General features: G+C 27.3%; 1 protein-coding gene and 1 non-coding gene across 2 annotated transcripts; one reads left to right on the top strand and one right to left on the bottom strand.

Annotated features, from left to right (window-relative positions):
* Positions 1–360: 360 nt before the first annotated feature.
* Positions 361–432, top strand: TRNAT-CGU (transfer RNA threonine (anticodon CGU)). Its single transcript has one exon. It is a non-coding gene; the product is annotated as a tRNA-Thr (tRNA).
* A 12,996-nt stretch (positions 433–13,428) lies between these two features.
* Positions 13,429–15,320, bottom strand: LOC114176266 (cytochrome P450 78A5-like). The gene is made up of 2 exons (XM_028061248.2): positions 14,230–15,320; positions 13,429–14,162 (listed from the first exon to the last, which is right to left on the bottom strand). Exons 1-2 carry the CDS (start codon positions 15,217–15,219, stop codon positions 13,530–13,532), a joined length of 1,623 nt encoding a protein of 540 aa, XP_027917049.1. The 5' UTR covers positions 15,220–15,320; the 3' UTR covers positions 13,429–13,529.
* Positions 15,321–19,729: the final 4,409 nt, after the last annotated feature.

The following is a 19,729-nucleotide window of genomic DNA, read 5'->3' as shown; positions in this document are numbered from 1 at the left end:
TATTTTGGTATAAAATATTTTTTATTTCTAAATAAGTTTATTTCATGTTTTTATCGAAATAATAGTCATAGAGAAGCCTATTTAAATATATTTGAATTCATATATTCAATTGTATGCATATAGTTTTAAGTTAAAATATTAACCTTTTCTCATTCCAACCTGCCTTTCTAGCATAGTGGTAGTGCATTCGTTTTATAAGCGAAAGATCACAAGTTTGATTCTTGCTAGGTTTTTTTGGCAAAATTATAATTTTCGGCATTATAAGGTGGCTTAGTGGTCTAAAATTAGAATGGAGAGTGGGAGATGTTGTAGTTTCATCTTGGTTTTAAGTTAAAACAATAATATTTCCTTTCCCAACTAGCCTCTATAGCATAGTGGCAGTGCATTCGCTTCGTAAGCGAAAGGTCGCGAGTTCAATCCTCGCTAGGGGCTTTTTTGGCAAAATTATAACTTTAGGCGTTATACAGTGACTTAGTGGTAAAGTTGAAATGGAGGGTAGTCAGAGAGGTTGAGGAATCAACTTTTCTTACATGACTTCTTCCTTTCCCAACCAGCCTCTATAGCATAGTGATAGTGCATTCGGTTCACAAATGAAAGGTTGCAAGTTCGATCATCATTAGGGATCCAATTGTATGCATATGGTTTTAAGTTAAAACATTAACCTTTCCTTTTTCCAACTAGCCTTCGTAGCATAAAGGTGGTGCATGCACTTCCTAAGCGAAAGGTTGTGAGTTCAATCCTCGTTGTGGGCTTTTTTGGCAAAATTATAACTTTAGGTGTTATAAAGTGGCTTAGTGGTAAAGTTGGAAGGGAGGTTAGAGAGGTTATAAAGAAACCTATTTAAATATTTTTCAATTAATGTATCCAATTGTATGGATATAGTTTTAAGTTAAAATATTAACCTTTTCTCATTCCAACCAGCCTTCATAACATAGTGATAGTGCATTCGCTTCCTAAGCAAAAATTCGCAAGTTTGATCATCGCTAGGGGCTTTTTTGGCAAAAATATAACTTTAGGCGTTATAAGGTGGCTTAGTGGTCTAAAGTTAGAAGGGAGGGTGGGAGAGATTGTGGGTTCATCTTGGTTTTAAGTTAAAACAATAGCCTTGCCTTTCCCAACTAGCCTCTATAGCATAGTGGTAGTGCATTCGCTTCGTAAGCGAAAGGTTGTGAGTTCGATTTTACGTAAGGCAGAGTTTGGTTTTTTGGGTGTAATAGTGGAAAAGTTGACAGATAAGTCACCCTTACTGCCACTCTACAGAACCGTACATGAGATTTTCACTTCATATGGCTCCTCGTTCAATTTTTTTTGAAGTCATTGGATCCGTTTCCTAGTTCGGTTCGAGAATCTCTCCCCTTCTTCTATTCCGTTCCGAAGAGTAACTAGGACCAATTCAGTCACGTTTTCATGTTCCAATTGAACACTTTCCTTTTTATTATTCTCAAAGAAGAAGATTTTTTCTTTCTTTTTACCAAACATATGTGGATCCAATCACGATCTTCTAATAAGAACAAGAAATCTTTCGCGATCAATCCTTTTGCCCCATTCTTCAATAATCAGAAAGATCCTTTTCAATCAAGTTTTCATTTTTTCGTTTGGAATCAGGACTCTTCTACTGCATTTTTATTTACTTTCTTTTTTTCTTTTCTTTCATCATTCGTTAACTCCCACAAGGTTTGGTCCTGTAGAATCTGACCCATTTCATCATTGAGCGAAAAGTACGAAAAAAATCAGATCGATTTTTAGGCGTTATATGGTGGCTTAGTGATAAATTTGGAAGGGAGGGTAGCATAGTAGTAGTGCATTTTCTCATAAGAGAAAGGTCGCGAGTATGATATTTGGTTCAATCTTTTTTCACAAAATTATAACTTTAAGTTTTATAAAGTGGCTTAGTGATAAAATTAGAAGGTAGGGTCAGAGAGATCGTGGGATCAACTTTTCCTACTAATAAAATAAATAAGTTTATTTCATTTTTCTCTCAAAATAATAGTTATAAAGAAGCCTATTCAAATATATTTGAAGTCATGTATCCAATTGTATACATATGGTTTTAAGTTAAAACATTAACTTTTTCCTTTCCCAACTAGCCTCTATAACATAGTGATAGTGCATTCGGTTCATAAGCGAAAGGTTGCAAGTTCGATCCTCGTTGGGGATCCAATTGTATGCAAATGGTTTTAAGTTAAAACATTAACCTTTCCCTTTTCCAACTAGCCTTCGTAGCATAGTGGTAGTGCATTCCCTTCGTAAGCAAAAAGTTGCAAGTTTCGTCCTCGATAGGATCTTTTATTATTAATTATACTATTATCTATATGACTATTATTTATATTTATTATTATTATTATTTATATTCCAATCTATTTGTGTTGTGCTTCTCCCCATGCACACACACCGAGTGTCGCAATAAAAAGAAAGAATCCACTATTTTACATATAGAATCAGTTATTTCGTTTAGAGTATAGAATTGGTTTTCATACCTATAAAATCAATAATCATTTCTATATACAAATGTATTTTTACATTAATTTTGCTCACGAGGAAAAGTTTGCCATTCATTCATTGTGAGTTAGCTTTCCTTTCAAATCTTGACACAATAATAAGAAGCTCTTATACTTATTGCTATCATTTTTACAAGTCCAGTTTCTCTGCAGAATTTTTTGGTATTGTTCTTTGTTGAGTATTAAAAACACACTACTTTGGTACTATAAAAATACTTTTAATATATTTTAAAACTTAAAAATCAGTAGTCATCAGTATATTTTGAAGGCATGACAGAAGAATAATACAAAAAAAATAGTAGAGAATCCAAATTCTATTCTCACACTCTCATTTCATATCAAATAAACAGATCCAACAACTCCCTCTCCCTCAAAATTCATCTGTGTGAACAATACTCACCCGAATACAAAGGGATACCAAGAGAGATGGACATAATTATTATAATCACTGTAGTGCACAATATTTTTTTTCAATATTTTTATATAATAGTGTAATAATAAAATTACATTTTAATTATTTATAACTTTGTATAAACAAAATAATTTAAAGAAACTTGAAATGTGGAGTTGTTGTATAAATAATGATTTGACTTTTTCATGAAAAATATTTAGGAATCAACTTTGAGAAATTTGAATTTAATGACTCATCTCTCAATTTAAAACACCTAATACAACTTTTAATTTAAAATCTTAAGATATAATTGTATAATTCTTAATCTCACACTTGAATTTCTTATATAATATAGGGGTTAAATATGTTTTTTTGTTCCTTAATTCTCAATGAAAACTGAAATTAGTCTCTTATGGAAACTTATTAAATTTAGTTGACATTTCAAACACGTTTATCAGCTAACATCAAAGCGAGAACACATCAAACTATATAAACAACTAAAATGCTATCAAGAAACACTTTTGAAATGTCAAATAAACTTAACAACAATGAATTAAAAAGGACTAAATACACATGTTTCTAAAGTTTGGAGACTAAATGGGGTCAAAATTTTGAAGAGTGACTAATTTCAATTTTTACTTAAATTTAAGATATCAAAAACATATTTAACCCTATCATTTATGTATTATGAGTTATAAATAAAAGAAATATATAAATTAAAATTGTATACCTTTAAGTGAACCATAATTGGTTTTTTTTTTTTAAGTTAAACTTATTTAACCTTCAAAGTCTCTTATATATTTGAAAAATGTTATGATATATTGAACACTTAAAAAAATTATTTTTTTAATGAGTCACTGCCATTCAATTTTTCTTTCACCTTAGTTAATTGTCACCACATATAATTTTATAATTTTATAATTATATATGATTATATGATTATACATATATATATATATATATATAGAGTAAATATTTGTTTAAGTTCACATTTTAATCATTAGAGTTTGATACAGATTTAACTTAACTAAGATGCAAATTTATGAAATTTTAAGAGTCATATTATAATATGAAATATTAAGGTTCATATTATCATACTACTATATATATATATATATATATATATATATGTATATATATATATATGTATGTATATATATAAATATATTGTTTAAGTCCACATTTTAATGATTAGAGTTTGATGCGGATTTAACTTAATTAAGATGCAAACTTATGAAATTTTAAGAGTCATATTATAATCTGAAATATTAAGGTTCATATTATCACACTACAAAATATATATATATATATATATATATATATATATATATATATATATATATATATATATATAAAATATGTTACAAGAGGAACTTGTTATTTCATTTTATTCATATATTTTCTTTTATTCTCTCTCTAAATAACAAGATGTAATAGAATATAAAACCAAATGATTTTACATCATTTTTTCTTTAAATAGAATTACAAAATTATTGATCCAAAAATTTTATCTTTTCAAATGCGAATCTAAATGGGATGCAAACTTAAATGAATATAGATTTAAGCGGATATTTAATATATATACATATATATATATATATATATATATATATATATATATATATATATATAATTAACATAAAAAACACACTTATAAGAATCAATACAGAATAAATAAAAGAAATGTGTTATTACAAATTTAATGTATTTAGTAATTTTATAAATTAAATTCAGAGAGACAAATATGCATTTTTGAATTACAAAAATTATAAAGTTGTAAAATCATAAAATTATAAATTTATAAAGGTATGCAAATATTAAATATAAAACAAAAGGGTCTTTGATTTTTAACCTAATATTAATGAAAGTTATACAGTGCTCTTTCACCAAAAGGACATTTCATCGATAAATTAAGGTATAATTACTGATTTGATTTGGTACTCCAATTTTTTTGTTAAGTTCAATTTGGTATCCAAACTTTTGGTTTCTTCAATTTAGTACCCAAATTTTCTAAAGAGATTCAATTTGGTCCTCTCTGTTAAGTTGGAGTTAACACCGTATCTGTACAGGACACGTGTCAAGCCATGAAATTTTTAATTTTTTTTTTAAAATTATTATTATTTTTTTAAATATTTTTTTTCAAAAAAATTTAAAACTACCACGTGTCAGTTTATCATCATGCCACATGGTAGCTTACAATCATGACATGTGGCAGTGGTAATAGTTGTTTTCAATTTAGTACCCCAATTTAAAATGATCCAATTTCGTCCTCTTCATTTTGAGACCAAATTAGTAAATAAGTTTAATTACAACCTATATATACATGTTACAAATATCAAAATCTAAGAAAACTTTTCAAATATCAAAATATATACTCAATGGTTGAAAAATAACGAAAATTATTTTAACGAAACAAAAGAGTTCTTCAAATTAAACAAAAATTAATAATAATAAGTAAAATTTTTTTTATATTACCTTAAATTGAGAGTATTAAACATTCTCATGTGAAAGAAAAATATATAATAAATAAAAATATTAAAAAATAATACAAATATTCAAATGTGAGGCATAAATTTTTTTTAATTGACATACGTCATTTTAACATAATTACATAAAGGTTATGATAAGATGAAAAATATATTAGAGATGCGAATGAGTTTCATGACAAACCAAATAATTAGAAGAAATAAAAAATAGAAAGTGTGTATATATATATATATATATATATATGATTAATTGTGAATATTTTAATAATTTAAACGAAGACAGAGATATGGCGGGGACGAGTATTATGGCGGGGATATGTGCATCCCCATATCCAATTGAAAAAGTTGGGGAATCCCCATACTCATACCCATACCCACACTACAAGAAAATGCTTCATTAGTAACCCATTTTAGTGACCAAAAGTTGTTAGTTACTATAATGACTAATTTAGATACAACTTTACAAAGTAAACAAATTATTGGTTACTAAAATAGTTACTATTATGAATAAAAAATTATAATTAGTCACTAAATTAGTTTTTAAAATTAGCTATCATAGTTTTCGCCAAAGAAAACTTGTCACTAAAAATTAGCTACCTAAGTTTTGGCTATAAAAATAACTTAGTTACTAAATTGGTCTCTAATTAATTAGTGACAAATTTAGTAACCAATTATAATTTTTTATTTATATTAGTGACTATTTTAGTAACCAATAAATTTTAATTTTGTAAATTGGAATTTAATTTGGTCACTATAGTGACTAACAACTTTTAGTCACTAAAATTGGTTACTAATAATATATTTTTTTGTAGTGTCATATCCCGTCAATGCGGGAATTTCCCATCAAAATAAAAACAAATTCAGACAATATCCATAAAAACGAGTTTATTTATCATCTCTAGATTATTACTTGATGTACCCCTTCCTTGACCCACGCGGACCGTAAACTTATACAGTTCGAACTTATGCGTGCTTACTAGCCTAAAATCTTATTTCACCTCGCATTTTCGTGCAGACTTCGCTTAGAAAGTAAAATTTTTTGTAATATTTGATATAACACAAAAACCCATTATACACTCAACTCAACATACCTAAACTTATCAAAATTTAAAACTTAATTAAAGCAAAAGTTTATAATAATAACTTTGTAGTTTGATAACAATTTAAATAACATTAAAAATTATATTTAATTAAAATTTGATTTGAATATAAATTTGTCTAACGTGTCGAATTTTTCGGCTAGAGCTTTGCACTCAAGTACTATTAGTAGATAAATATAAGCATGCGTAAGTATTTAAGCAACATGCGCATACAGACTTTTCCAATATAAAATTAAAATTAGTACTACAATATACTTTATTCAGACTAAATCAACAACAATTATAACTTTATTTTTCACATTACTTATTTTAATCAACCAGGCTTCTTTATTTATCAGACTAATAAGGAATTTAATAAAGTCTAATATATATCAATGATATATGCATACACTTGTACAGTCGCAACTTGTGTTCGCAATCACTGACCAATTTACTTTTTATGCATTTGATTTATATCTATCTATCTAATTATTCTTTCTATTCAACTTTTTTTCTATATTTGTAAATAAAAAAATAGATTAAATATATTTTTAATCTCTAAAATTTGACGCAAAATTAAAATTTATCTATGTCTGAATTTTTGATATATTTTGGTTTTAAAACTTTAAGAATGTAGTCATATGATTCTTTTAACTCAATTACATCAATTTTTTTTTTTGACTTGTAAAACGTGTTTTATGGACTATTTGAAACATTGATACATTTTGGTTTCCAAACTTTAAAAATGAAGGTACATAGTCTTTTTAACCTAATTACATTAAATATTGTTGACGTGTCAAATGCGTTTTATAGATTGTTTGAAACATTGATATATTTTGGTTTCCAAACTTAAAAAATGAAGACATATAGTCATTTTAACCTAATTGAATTAAAATGATTGTATTCATTTATTTTTAAAATTTGGGAACCAAAATATATTAAAATTTCGAACAAAGACGAATTCGAGTCCAATTTATTTGCTAAGTTTAGTTGTTTTGTACTGTCCTCTACTGAACATTAAAAATACATTGTTTTGGTACTTTAAAGATAATTTTAATATATTTTAAAATTTTAAAATTAATGGTTATCAATATATTTTAAAAACACAGTAGAGGAATAACATAGAAAAATCAGTAAAAAATTCAAATTAAGACGAATTCTAACATAATTCAGTAACTAAACGCATATTTAACTCTTAAAGAAGATTGAATGAAAAAAAGTAAAATTGAAGACGCAACATAAAATATGGTACTCGTGGCGTGGGGCATATTATCCTATGAACCAGGTGATGATGCGTGATTAAGGTGTCCATGTCACACGATCATTGTGGTTGCAGATTCCACTTTGCACTTGGCAGGAATCCTACAGAACCAGCCTCTCATTTTGTGTGTACAAAAGAAGGTTTCCATTAACTAACTAAGTATGAAGCTTTAAGAGAGTCAAAAGAACTAAAATAATGGCTTTAGGCATTAAAGTAGCGACTGAATTTGCGGCTTTTGCCCTACCCGAGATCCCAACAGTTGTCCCCATTCACACAATTCTTAGTTAGCCAAATTCTTCATAATAATAATAGGATCAACTTCACCATTTTCATTATACTCAAAACCAAACCAATTATTTGTGTGGTCCATAAATTGGGGAGAGCACATTGGAAAGAAACTGCTTTTGCTCTCCAATTCTTTCTTTAACATCGTAAAGCATATGTTGGAGAAGCATCCAACAGCCAACTATGATTGTTACACATTTATTAATAAATCATATATATGCATGCAATGTCATGGGAATTCAGAATTAGGTTCTTTACGATCTCTTGTGTGATACATAAGTAACATAGAATTTATCCATTGCTCTTGTTTTTTATTGTTATGTAGGTTCGATGGGTGGTGGAGGATGATGATTCGTTCATATGCTTCACCCACCCTTTTAAAACCTTAGGTTTTTCCTAGTTGAGGAGGCGGCGCAGGATTTTAAATTCATCTTCTTTTATTTCTTTTTTGCTTTTCGACTCATTCGAATCACATACCAATTACTTCCAGGATTTAACTTTCATTTTCTACTTAAAGCAGCTACAGAGCCTTACTACATTTAGATAATCTTCTCATATAATCTTCATTCTAATTCGATTCACTCAATCTTCTTTCACAATTTTATGCCACTGCCAGATCGCGATCTACCTTTTGCCGGCGCACCAATTAAGAAGCTTCATTAGTTTAGTTCATAATCTCACCATTTTCTTATAGATCTCGCTTTTAATGCTAAGTTCATTTTAAAGATTTTGGTCTGTGATTAATCGATTCTTTTTCTTTTCTGGGTAAATATATTCTTAATTCCTTTTGGACTATTTCTGTTTTCTTCTTCTTCTTCAAAACCTCCACATAATACAACCTGTAACTGTTTAAAATGATGGTTTTTTGACATTCAAGAGTTTAAAATGGTGCATTATTCTGCCAATGAAATTGCAACACAATTTTCAAGTCTATGACAGACTTCGAATTTGATGTTCTAAAAGGTGATTGATTATTGAAGCAAAATTATTACAGATTGTGTAATTATCTGTGTTAAGTGGAATCCAATATCAGAAACAACCAACTTCAGTCACTCAATTACTACTGATGAAATATTAGTAACTAAACTACTTAGCAACTAAGCATATATAATAATTGGATAGTTACTGTCCCAAATTTGACTACTTCAGGTAATTAACCCGAGTTGCTTTCTTTTACAGCAAAAACGTTGGTTCACTAAAAAAATTTGTTTTTTAGTGAAATGGTTCTTGATATTTTGAAAATACAAGAATAATTAACCAATAGCGTTGATTTTTTTTAAAGAGAATTATCGAAAAGATACAATATCAATAAGATATGAACTCAATTTACACATAAAGAATAGACATTGTTCTTAACTAAAATCTTCCAATAACGAAATCATCGTCTTTATATGATATTCAACTTTTTTATTTTTACTTAATGTGAATCTTAAACTCAGATTTGAACGGTTAAAATACATTTGTATTACCATACTTGTTGGTTAAAGTTTTATCTAAAAACACAAAAGTTGTAAAAATATCTTGAATGACATATAGTTAATCCATGTTTCGGAACATTCCATATGAATGTCTAATCCTTGTGAACTAAGGAGAAGAATACAATCTATAACTTGCAATATTTGTTTCTGCATAAAAAGTTTTACAGAATTTGCAGCATTCTTACCAACCTTGACATGTGATCTTGTACGGTTTTTGCTTGTTCTCTCATCTTAAATTTCATTTAAAAAAAAAATGACCAATCAAAACATCAGCATCGACGACGACACTAGTGCTAGGTGTACGCAATGTTCTAAAATGCTTAGTGAAGGCTTGTTGTAAGTTACTTTGTCACTGGACTTTGATGTCACCATCACTCAACCGTTTGAGTAATTTTCTTAAACCCTACAAGATTTAAGAAAAACAAATGTTATATATTCTTATTATATCTTTATTTCTTATAATATTTCTAGTATTTACTAAAATATAGCTACTTCATGTAATTTCTACTGAGTAATTTTTTCTTCTAAAATTCATCATAATATATATTACTTTTATTTAATAACATATATGACTTTAAATGTTTATTTTTAAATTATTAAAATGGTGCAACTTTTAAGAAAATTTTGAAACTCGACAAATTGTGTCATATTGAAACAATTTCATTGTAAATAAATTGAAATGGTGTTAAATCTAGGTGACTTTTTCAAAAAATTTAAAATTGTCGAGTGTACATAAAACTTTCATCAAAATTATTTAAATTCTTAAAGCCAAAAACAAAGAAGTCGATATAATATAATACGACTTCAATATAATTTGTAAATATAAAAATTATCACACACGATTTCAGTATATTTCATAATAAATTGAAGTCTTATTAATATGATTTACTTTTAATTTAAGAGTTTAATTAATTTTAATAAAAACATCTAAATGTTATAATTTTACTTATCTAAAGAAGTCGTCGAGATTCGGACAACTTCAACTCATTTCCAATAAAATTTTTTTTGAACAGTTGTGCCATTTTAATAATTTCATAACAAAATCACACTATTTTAGAAAAAAAAAATCTACTTTAAAACAACACATGCTAGCATAACTTTAAGGGAATATATATAGCATTTTGGTGGAGTACGGAATGTGTTGATGATGGATGAGAAGGCAGAAAGGAATATAGAGTACTATCAAGAGAGAGAATCAGTTAATAAAAAATAAATAAAGGATTCTAAATAGCAAAAAGAAAAAGGAAAGACTAAAACACTTGCATTTGATGCATATAGAAAGAGATATTATTAATTTCTTTGGATATTCAAATCCTATTTGCATATTTCTCTATAGGGGGAAAAGGAACAAAGCTTTTAAGGCATAGTTAATATATAATATATTCTGTTCCAGGGTTTTGGATCCTGCAAAAGATTTAGCTTCATATATAATTGTTAGGTTCTTATTCCTCAATCATTTTAAAGCTTCTGCGAGCTTCACGATGAACTTGGGGGGAAAGAGAAATAAAACAAAATTATTTTGAAAGATATAAATTAATTAAAAAATGTTATTAGAATAGAAATAAATAAAAAATAAAAACAGATAATATAGTATCCCACAATTGACGACACTTAAAAAAAGTGAGGAAAAAAATGATGCAGCCATGATGATGATATATATACGGAATTCAGTGATTTGATAGCTTAATTATATAACCTTCATCACGCATGCTAGATTGCTGACCAACTTTCTCTCTCTCTATTCTATTCTATTCATAATTAACTTTTAGAAGTGACCAACTCCATCTTATAATTTTCTGCTTTTTATGTTTCTTTAATTTCTAATTCTTATCACATCAAGCAAGGGGATAAGGAAAACAAAAAACTTCTGTTCAATGTTAACCATTTTATATGTCATTTTCCCATTCTTTTATGTGGATATTTTTAGTCTTTTATAATTGATAGTTTTTACAACCTTAACTACCTAAAGTACCAAACACTTTTAAAAGTTGTAGATACCCAATAGTTTAAAGAATGTGTATCCATTATTAATGTTACCAGTGCATAAAAATATTTATTATATAATTCATTAAACTCTCATCCTTATCCTCATTAAGTATAAATAATGTTCTTATATCTTATTTTTGTTATTTTAAATATTGATCAAATGTTTTTATAAATAAATTAAAATAAGTTAATACTATCAAATATTTAATATAAAAATAACATTATTTCTACCATATCATAAATAAAGAAAGAAATTATTATTATATAAATATAAATAACTTACATGATTGAATATTTTAAAATTGAGAATTAATTTTCATGTGAAAAATAATAATAAAATATTAAAAGATAAAATAAATAATATCATTGTATAAATTATTTGATTGAATGAAATTAATATATGTATTTCTAAAAGTGCAATACCATTTGGTTGGCATTGCACAAAGAAAAAAAAATTATTAAGAAGTACCATAAATATCTGAATGAACTTTGTAATAATTCAACAAATCACATAATTGAGAAAAAAATAAAAAGATTATATAAAGACTGAAATAAATGAAGTCAAACATTACTTTGAACTTTAAACTTGAACTTCTCAATTACGATGATATTACAAATTCCGTCAATCCAACATAATTTTTTTTATGTTAACTAATAAACTATTAACTTTTGTACTGTAAACTAAAAACAAATACAGAAAAAAAAATTATATATATATATATATATATATATATATATATATATATATATATATATATATATATATAATTTAGATCAATTTAGTCGATATCCATGACACAAGTTTAATTATCTTTAGACAAGTTAAAAAAAATTAGATAAACAAGGTAGTTTCTATATTTCCTTTTATATCATTTTCAAGATCATTTACAATAAAAAATATAATAAACTTTGTTCATTCTAATAAAACAATTTATAATTTGATATTTTAATAAGTTTAGCTCTATATTCACACAATAGCTGTACAAATTAATTAAAGATTAGAAAATTCACAATGATGTAATTAATAAAAAAATATAATTAATGCGATCTTGGTTCAAGAATTATTCACTTGAAAAAGAAAAACAAAACTTATAGATTGTATCATATGTACTTACTAGTATTGTTTCCATCATATCAAGAGTTTCACCTTGATAATATGCAATACATTTAATAATAAAGTACATAATTCATTATGCATGGTGTAAATTGAACAAGAATAATAAGAATAATAAACAACTTGCATCCATAAGATGAACATGTTTAAATGATTTTTTTAATAAATGCATACAGAAAAGAAATTATAAGGTAAAATTAATTTATATATAAATAAAAAAAAACAAAAAATATATGAAAGAACTTCCACAAATTAATTTTAATTTTTAGAAAAATTAATTTCAATTTGTATTGTTCTAAAAAAAATACTTATATAAAGAAGTTAGTTTAGACTGACTTTTATACATAATTTTATGATATTCACATACGAAAAAATGTTTTTTTTATGGTTTTTTACTATAATAAAAAGACATGTATATCACATGAACAAGTTAAAAGTACTTCAACCTGTTACACTCTTGTATCATCACACCTTCAACTTACAACAAAATTAAACTACCCACAAACCTGTAGAAGAGATACATAAATTTATAGCAACTCTTATTCCTCCTTTTTCTCATTTTATTTCTTATTTTTAACAATTATTTCTGCAAAATTTAGTGTATAAACAAAACATTAACAACTTTTCAAATAATAATGTAAAGGAACCGAAATGGACTACATTTATACATAAATGATTGGTGGCGTAAATTAAAGTATAAAGTTAATACTTTCAATTTTTATTCAAGAATAATAAAATTAATTATTAAATAGTGTAGATTACGAAAGTAATTACATTAGAAGATGCAATTTTAACATTTACTGTTTTGATATAATTAGTAATATATAAATTAAAAACTGGGAAGAGATGATTTGATGGGAAAGAAATACTAATTATTAAGAGGAGTAAAACTGTGGGATACTCCAACCCTTTAGGTTACAAAAGAAGCCTATCTTTTGATTGATTGATTGATCAAGCAGAATGGGTTACAGAAGGCACGAAAAGAGCATGCCTCCGAACAACTTTGGTGATGAGAGAGCATTTCATTTTCATAGACAGTTCCAAGCGTTCAGACAGATCCACGCCACAATCACCACCCATCCATTTCAGCTTTTGCAGCAACATCGCAACCCAAACCTCAACCGTAGCCAAACCCATGGCTTTCCCAGGGCACACCCTTCTCCCAGACCCGAAAGGTGCCAACCTCAGATCGGAACCCATCATGTGCACCTCCTCCTTCACAAAACGCTCCGGTTTGAACTCTTCCGGTTCAGACCACACTTCTTCGTCATGAGTGATGGCCCACATGTTAACCATGGCTGTCGTACCAGCTGGAACAAAGTGGTTTCCAATTTCTGTGTCGTGGATGGAAAACCTGGCCCATGACAGAAGAGGACCCGGTGGGTGCATCCTCAGAGTTTCCTTCACTATGGCCCTCACGTAAGGAAGCTTGGCAAGGTCATCATCATTCACACTCCGCTCACACCCAACAACAGAGTCTATTTCAGATTGAGCCTTTGCTTGGATTTCAGGGTGTAGAACCATCCTCGCAAGAATCCATTCAAGGAGTATTGCCACTGTATCAGTCCCCCGAAAGATCATTTCCTGAAACAAATTTTCAAGTTAGAAACTTTACATAATCATTCAAAGATTTGAATGAGGAAAAACTTACCCACAAAACAGCAACCATGTCAGAGTGTTGGAGCCTGTTCTCTTTCTCCAAATCCAGAAGCACGTCAACAAAGTCGCCGGAGCTCTCATTATCCTCCTTGGCCTTGTCCTCGCCTGCAGCAGCCCTCTTCTCCCGGTGCTCCGCAATGATTTTTCCGACAAAAACATTCACCCTTTCCACCAAACTCCTACACCTCTTCCTCACACCTTGCAAATCCAACCTACCCAAAAGTGGAAAGTGATCACTCCAGTTAAACACCCCAAGCAATTCATACCCCTCACTCACCAACTCCTCAAGCTCACACCCATCACCACCCTCACCAAACACATAACTCTTCCCAAACACGCTCATCATCACGTTATTCAAGGACGCGAAATGCAACACCTTCCTCACCTCTACCTCACCATCTCTCCTCATCAGGTCCACGATGTCTTTCACCATCTGAGCCCCAACCTCAGACCGGAACCCGCCGGAGGCGGCGATTCTCTTTGGAGAGAACATGTGAGTGGCGGAAATCCTCCTCAGGTTCCTCCAGTACTCACCGTACGGGGCAAACCCCATTGCACGGTGGAAGAGGAGCTCATAAGCAGACTCCTTGATAGGACGGTCGGCGAAAGCTGAACTGCTCAAAATCTCTTTGGCAGTGTCAGGGTGAGATGAGATGATGAAACGAGTAAACCCAACCGAGAATGCCATCAGAGGCTTGGCATCGAAGGTGTGAGCAAGCTTAGCAAGGACTCTGTGAGTGAGAGACCCTGTGAAAGCATAAACAAGACCCACCACCGGAAAACCAGAAGGTCCGGGAATGGCAGGTTTGTTGGTGAGAGGTTTTCCCTGTCTGAACTTGGACAGAGCCCAAGCGAGACCACCGGGAACCAGCCAGTAGCCGAAAATGGCCACGAGGGACATAACACCGATGAAAACATCAAAAGTGAGCATGGCTGAACATGCGGATAGCGGAAGAAAGAGAGAGCAGAGTTCAGATGACATCTTACTTCTCAGAGGTTTGTTGTGAATGAGTGAGAAAGAAGAAGGCAAGGAATGAGGCGCTTAAGAAGGGCCTTGAAGTTGAGTTGTGGTGAAAGACCAAGAGTGTGAACCACCTTATATACACATATTATCAACATGCAAACCTTTCTTTATCAAACACTTTTTTCTTATTACTCATATATTCAAAATATATTAGACCAATTTTAGAAATTATATTATGAATACATAAATAAATGACTCCTATAAATTTAATATTGAAAAAAATAATTATAATTTTTTATTGATCGGTCAATGTTATTGTTAATTTTTGTTAGGGGGAATTAAATTCATAATTATTATTTATGATGGTAAGTTAAAACTATATTACTGAGGTATATTAAAAAAAAGTTATGTCTAAATATTCCGAGGGGTTTGTAATGCCTTTCAATTCAATTTTTGATTAAAATTATGCATACATTAAAAATAAAATTATATAAATATAAATATTTAACAAAATTTAACCTGGACCAATTTTAACAAATTAGTTATTGGCTGATACTATACAGATGTAATCTTCAATGACAGACATGAAGCATGTTAGAATTTACATAATTTCCAAGTCGATGCTGCAAACAGATATTTTTGGGAACTAGGGTTGTCATAATGGTGTGGCACGCGTGTTACTCGATCAAATCGGTGGCTCGGATTTTAGCTCATCAACTTGTTTTAATTCGGTCTGCGTAATTTTTTAAATTGATGAACTATATCCTGCTTTGGTGGTTAAAAATTTTAATTTTTTTAAATTAAAATTTAAAGTTTAAATAATTAAAAATTAAATTTTAATATATATTTGTAAATAAGTAAATATAAATTATTGTTATAATTTATATTTTTAATTTTTATAAACTAATTTTTGATTATTAGTTACACTAAAGTAATTTAATATATAAATATAATAATTATTTTAATTTATATAATTAAAATATTAATTAAATAAAAATTTAAAAAATGTTATATATATATATATATATATATATATATATATATATATATATTATTGTTGTGATAGTCTTATGAAAGATGATACTTTCATCCGTAGTACAATTATACTTGATAACTATATTATAATAATATAAATGGAGAATTACTGAGGTATATTAAAAAAAAAGTTATGTCTAAATATTACGAGGGTTTGTAATTCCTTTTAATTCAATTTTTGATTAATTATGCATAAATTAAAAATAAAATTATATAAATATAAACATCTAACAAAATTTTAACTGGACCAATTTTCACAACTTACTTTGAATATATATAATTATTTTTTCAACTTTATAAGTGCTCATTGTCTTTATATATGATTAAACAATTTATTTATATGTAATAACTTTTTCATAAAAAACTGAAAAATATAAATAAATAGTGTCTACACTATTCCATGAAAGACAGAGAAAAGAGGTGTTTAAGTTGTATTTTTTATACATTTTGGTAGAAATACTGAATAATTCCTATGATTTATCTCTCATAACTTAACCAATTTTCTCTGAACATTTCTATATTTTCAATACATAAATATCAAAACTAATCACTCTGTTTTGTTTTTTCTGCTAATTTTTTATTTATTTTACTTTGACATTTTTCTCTTCAAAATTACCATATATTATTTTGTTGTTCATTTGTCACAACTTTATAAAAATAAGTTTCTATTAAATTTTTATTCTTATACATATTTCAAATATAATTAATATAGTATGTAATATAATGTTTAAACAATTGATTTTGATCCGGTTCCTTTTGAATTGGTTTCAAAATTTAAAATCACAATTTAAACTGACCCATTTAGATTTTAAAAAATGAATAAAAAAAATCTTTGTTTTAATTGAATATCGATTTTGTTGATATATATATTTAAGTACTTTTTTAATGGATTTGATTATGAACAGCACTTTTCAAAATAGTATTACTGTGATTTTATTTAAAATTTATGTCACCTTGTTGTGATCTCAAAACAATATTTTTTTCTATAAAAACCTAATCAAATATAGTAACTCAGTCATGTTTCCGCTGACTTTTAGATATTTTGATAATTTATAACCCTTTGTATTAATATTACTTCTATTGATTTTTGTTTTACGCGTTTATATTTTTATAAGAACATAAGGTGTTTTTTTTAAGGAATTTACGATGACATCTTGAAAGTGAAAACAGAGTTTTTCCATAAATATCATATTATATTCAAAATATTCCGTATTGATATTTTTTCACATTTTTAAAATATTTAAAATATTCAAAATATTCAATATATATTTGCAATATGTCTTGATAGTTTTAAATATTCTTTTATAAAAATTTAATGTATTTGTAATTTTTTAGCCATATCGAGACTCAAAGTACATCAATATTTTTTATTTCGTCAAAATTTATTAAAAAGATAAATAAAATAATATATATCATAAAGAATCGTAACAAATCCATGATAAAAGAATGCACTTCACAGAACATGAATATAAAAAATATTAAATCATTTATACTATTTTTTATAAATCAAAGTTAGATTAACTAACTTATGGACACAATAATTTAATTCACATAAATATATATGAACAATTTTGAACTGTGTATATTTATAATATACATATAATAACATCATCTCCTTTAATATCAATCACTCGTTATCCCAAAATATATAACACACTGAAAAATAATCAATTCAACCAAAATTTTAGAAGTTATGTCATGAATACATAAATGACTCCTATAAATTTAATATTGAAAAAAATAATTATAATTTTTTATTTATTGGTCAATGTTATTGTTAATTTTTGTTAGGAAGAATTAAATTCATAAACTCTCTAAATAATTATTATTTATGATGGTAATTTAAAACTATATATATATATATATTAATAGTATAAATAAATTATAAAGTAATAATAATGATAATAAAATTGAAGATTTGAATAATGATATAAATTACAACAGGGTAGTTGGAGTGGGTTGTAGTTTATTAATTAAAAGCTTCTCAAATTACTAGAAGAGTTGGATATGACAACATCATCCAAATTGGTTATTGGCTAATACTATACAGATGTAGTCTTGAATGACAGACATGAAGCGTGTTAGGATTTACATAATTTCCAAGTCGTTGCTGCAAACAAATATTTTTGGGAACTAGGGTTGTCATAATGGTGTGGCACGCGCAGTGGCGAACCTTGCTCAATATTTGTGGGGGTGCCAAAATATACTTAAAATTTATATATTTAATTATGGATCCGTAAAATTATTGAACTCAATAATAATTGAATCAATATTAAAATTTTTAATTATACTTTGTTTTTAATGTAAATAATCATATCGTCAGCAAAAAAATTCATCTTCCGTAATATTTTGCAATCTTATTTTGATAATTTTCATTGTAGATTGTAGAAAATTATCTTTCTGATATAGTTGTAGAAACAAGAAGAGTTAAAACAAGACGAGACGGATTAAAAAATCAATCAAGTAGATGTAATTGACTTCCTATTTTTGTCAAAGATTGATTTTTGCTATTTTCTTCCTCACGGTAGCTTCCATTTTATCACTTTTAAATAATTAATTTATTCTTTTATTTTTTTTTATCAATATACTTATGTTTAACAAAAAAATACTAAAAGATAATTTATCATAATCTAAATAAAAATTGCGATACATAATTAATAAAAGAAAAATATATGATAATCAAGACATAATTAAAAACTAGTTATTACAAAACACTTAGTGCATAGCATTTTCTTCTATATTTATAAAAATGAATATACCAAATGCTCCTGAGATAAAAAATAATATTAATTATTAAACTAATATTTCACTATCAACTGAGAAGAAAAATTACATTTTTCTTCAATAATTGAAGAAAGCATACAAAAATGAGAGCACAAAATAATGAATTTGTGTTCAACTTTCTTTTTTTCTTCATAAACAAAAGAAAACAAAACGAGTAAAAGTCCAAAGTGGGTACAATATGTGAGAAACTCAAAAAATAGTGAGAGGGAAAATAAAAAATATCTTAATAAATTTGTTTATTTTTTATTAAATTTAATTTTATACTTTATTATTTATTAGCATTAAATATTATATTTTATAAAATAAATAAAAAGATACCTATTTTAATTCTTATCAATTTCTAATATATATTTTTATTATTTAAAAAGTTCTAAAAAATCAAATTTCTTATACATAATTTAAAAAATAAAAAACAAAATAATTTTCATATAACATAAATAAAAAATTTTGAAAAAAAGTTGGGGGGGCCACGGCTCCTCCCTGTCCCTTCATAGGTCCATCATTGGGCACGCGTGTTAGTTGGTCAAATCGGTGGCTCGGGTTTTAATTTCTCAACTTGTTTTAATTCGGTCTGTGTAATTTTTTAAATTGATGAACTATATCCTACTTTGGTGGTTAAAAGTTTTAATTTTTTTTAAATTAAAATTTAAAGTTTAAATAATTAAAAATTAAATTTTAATATATATTTGTAAATAAGTAAATATAACTT

Source organism: Vigna unguiculata, chromosome 3 (genome assembly GCF_037176805.1).
Source record: "Vigna unguiculata cultivar grain cowpea cultivar isolate G323 ecotype 2 chromosome 3, ASM3717680v1, whole genome shotgun sequence".
Lineage (NCBI taxonomy): Eukaryota > Viridiplantae > Streptophyta > Magnoliopsida > Fabales > Fabaceae > Vigna > Vigna unguiculata.
This window is presented reverse-complemented; position numbering and strand designations above follow the sequence as displayed.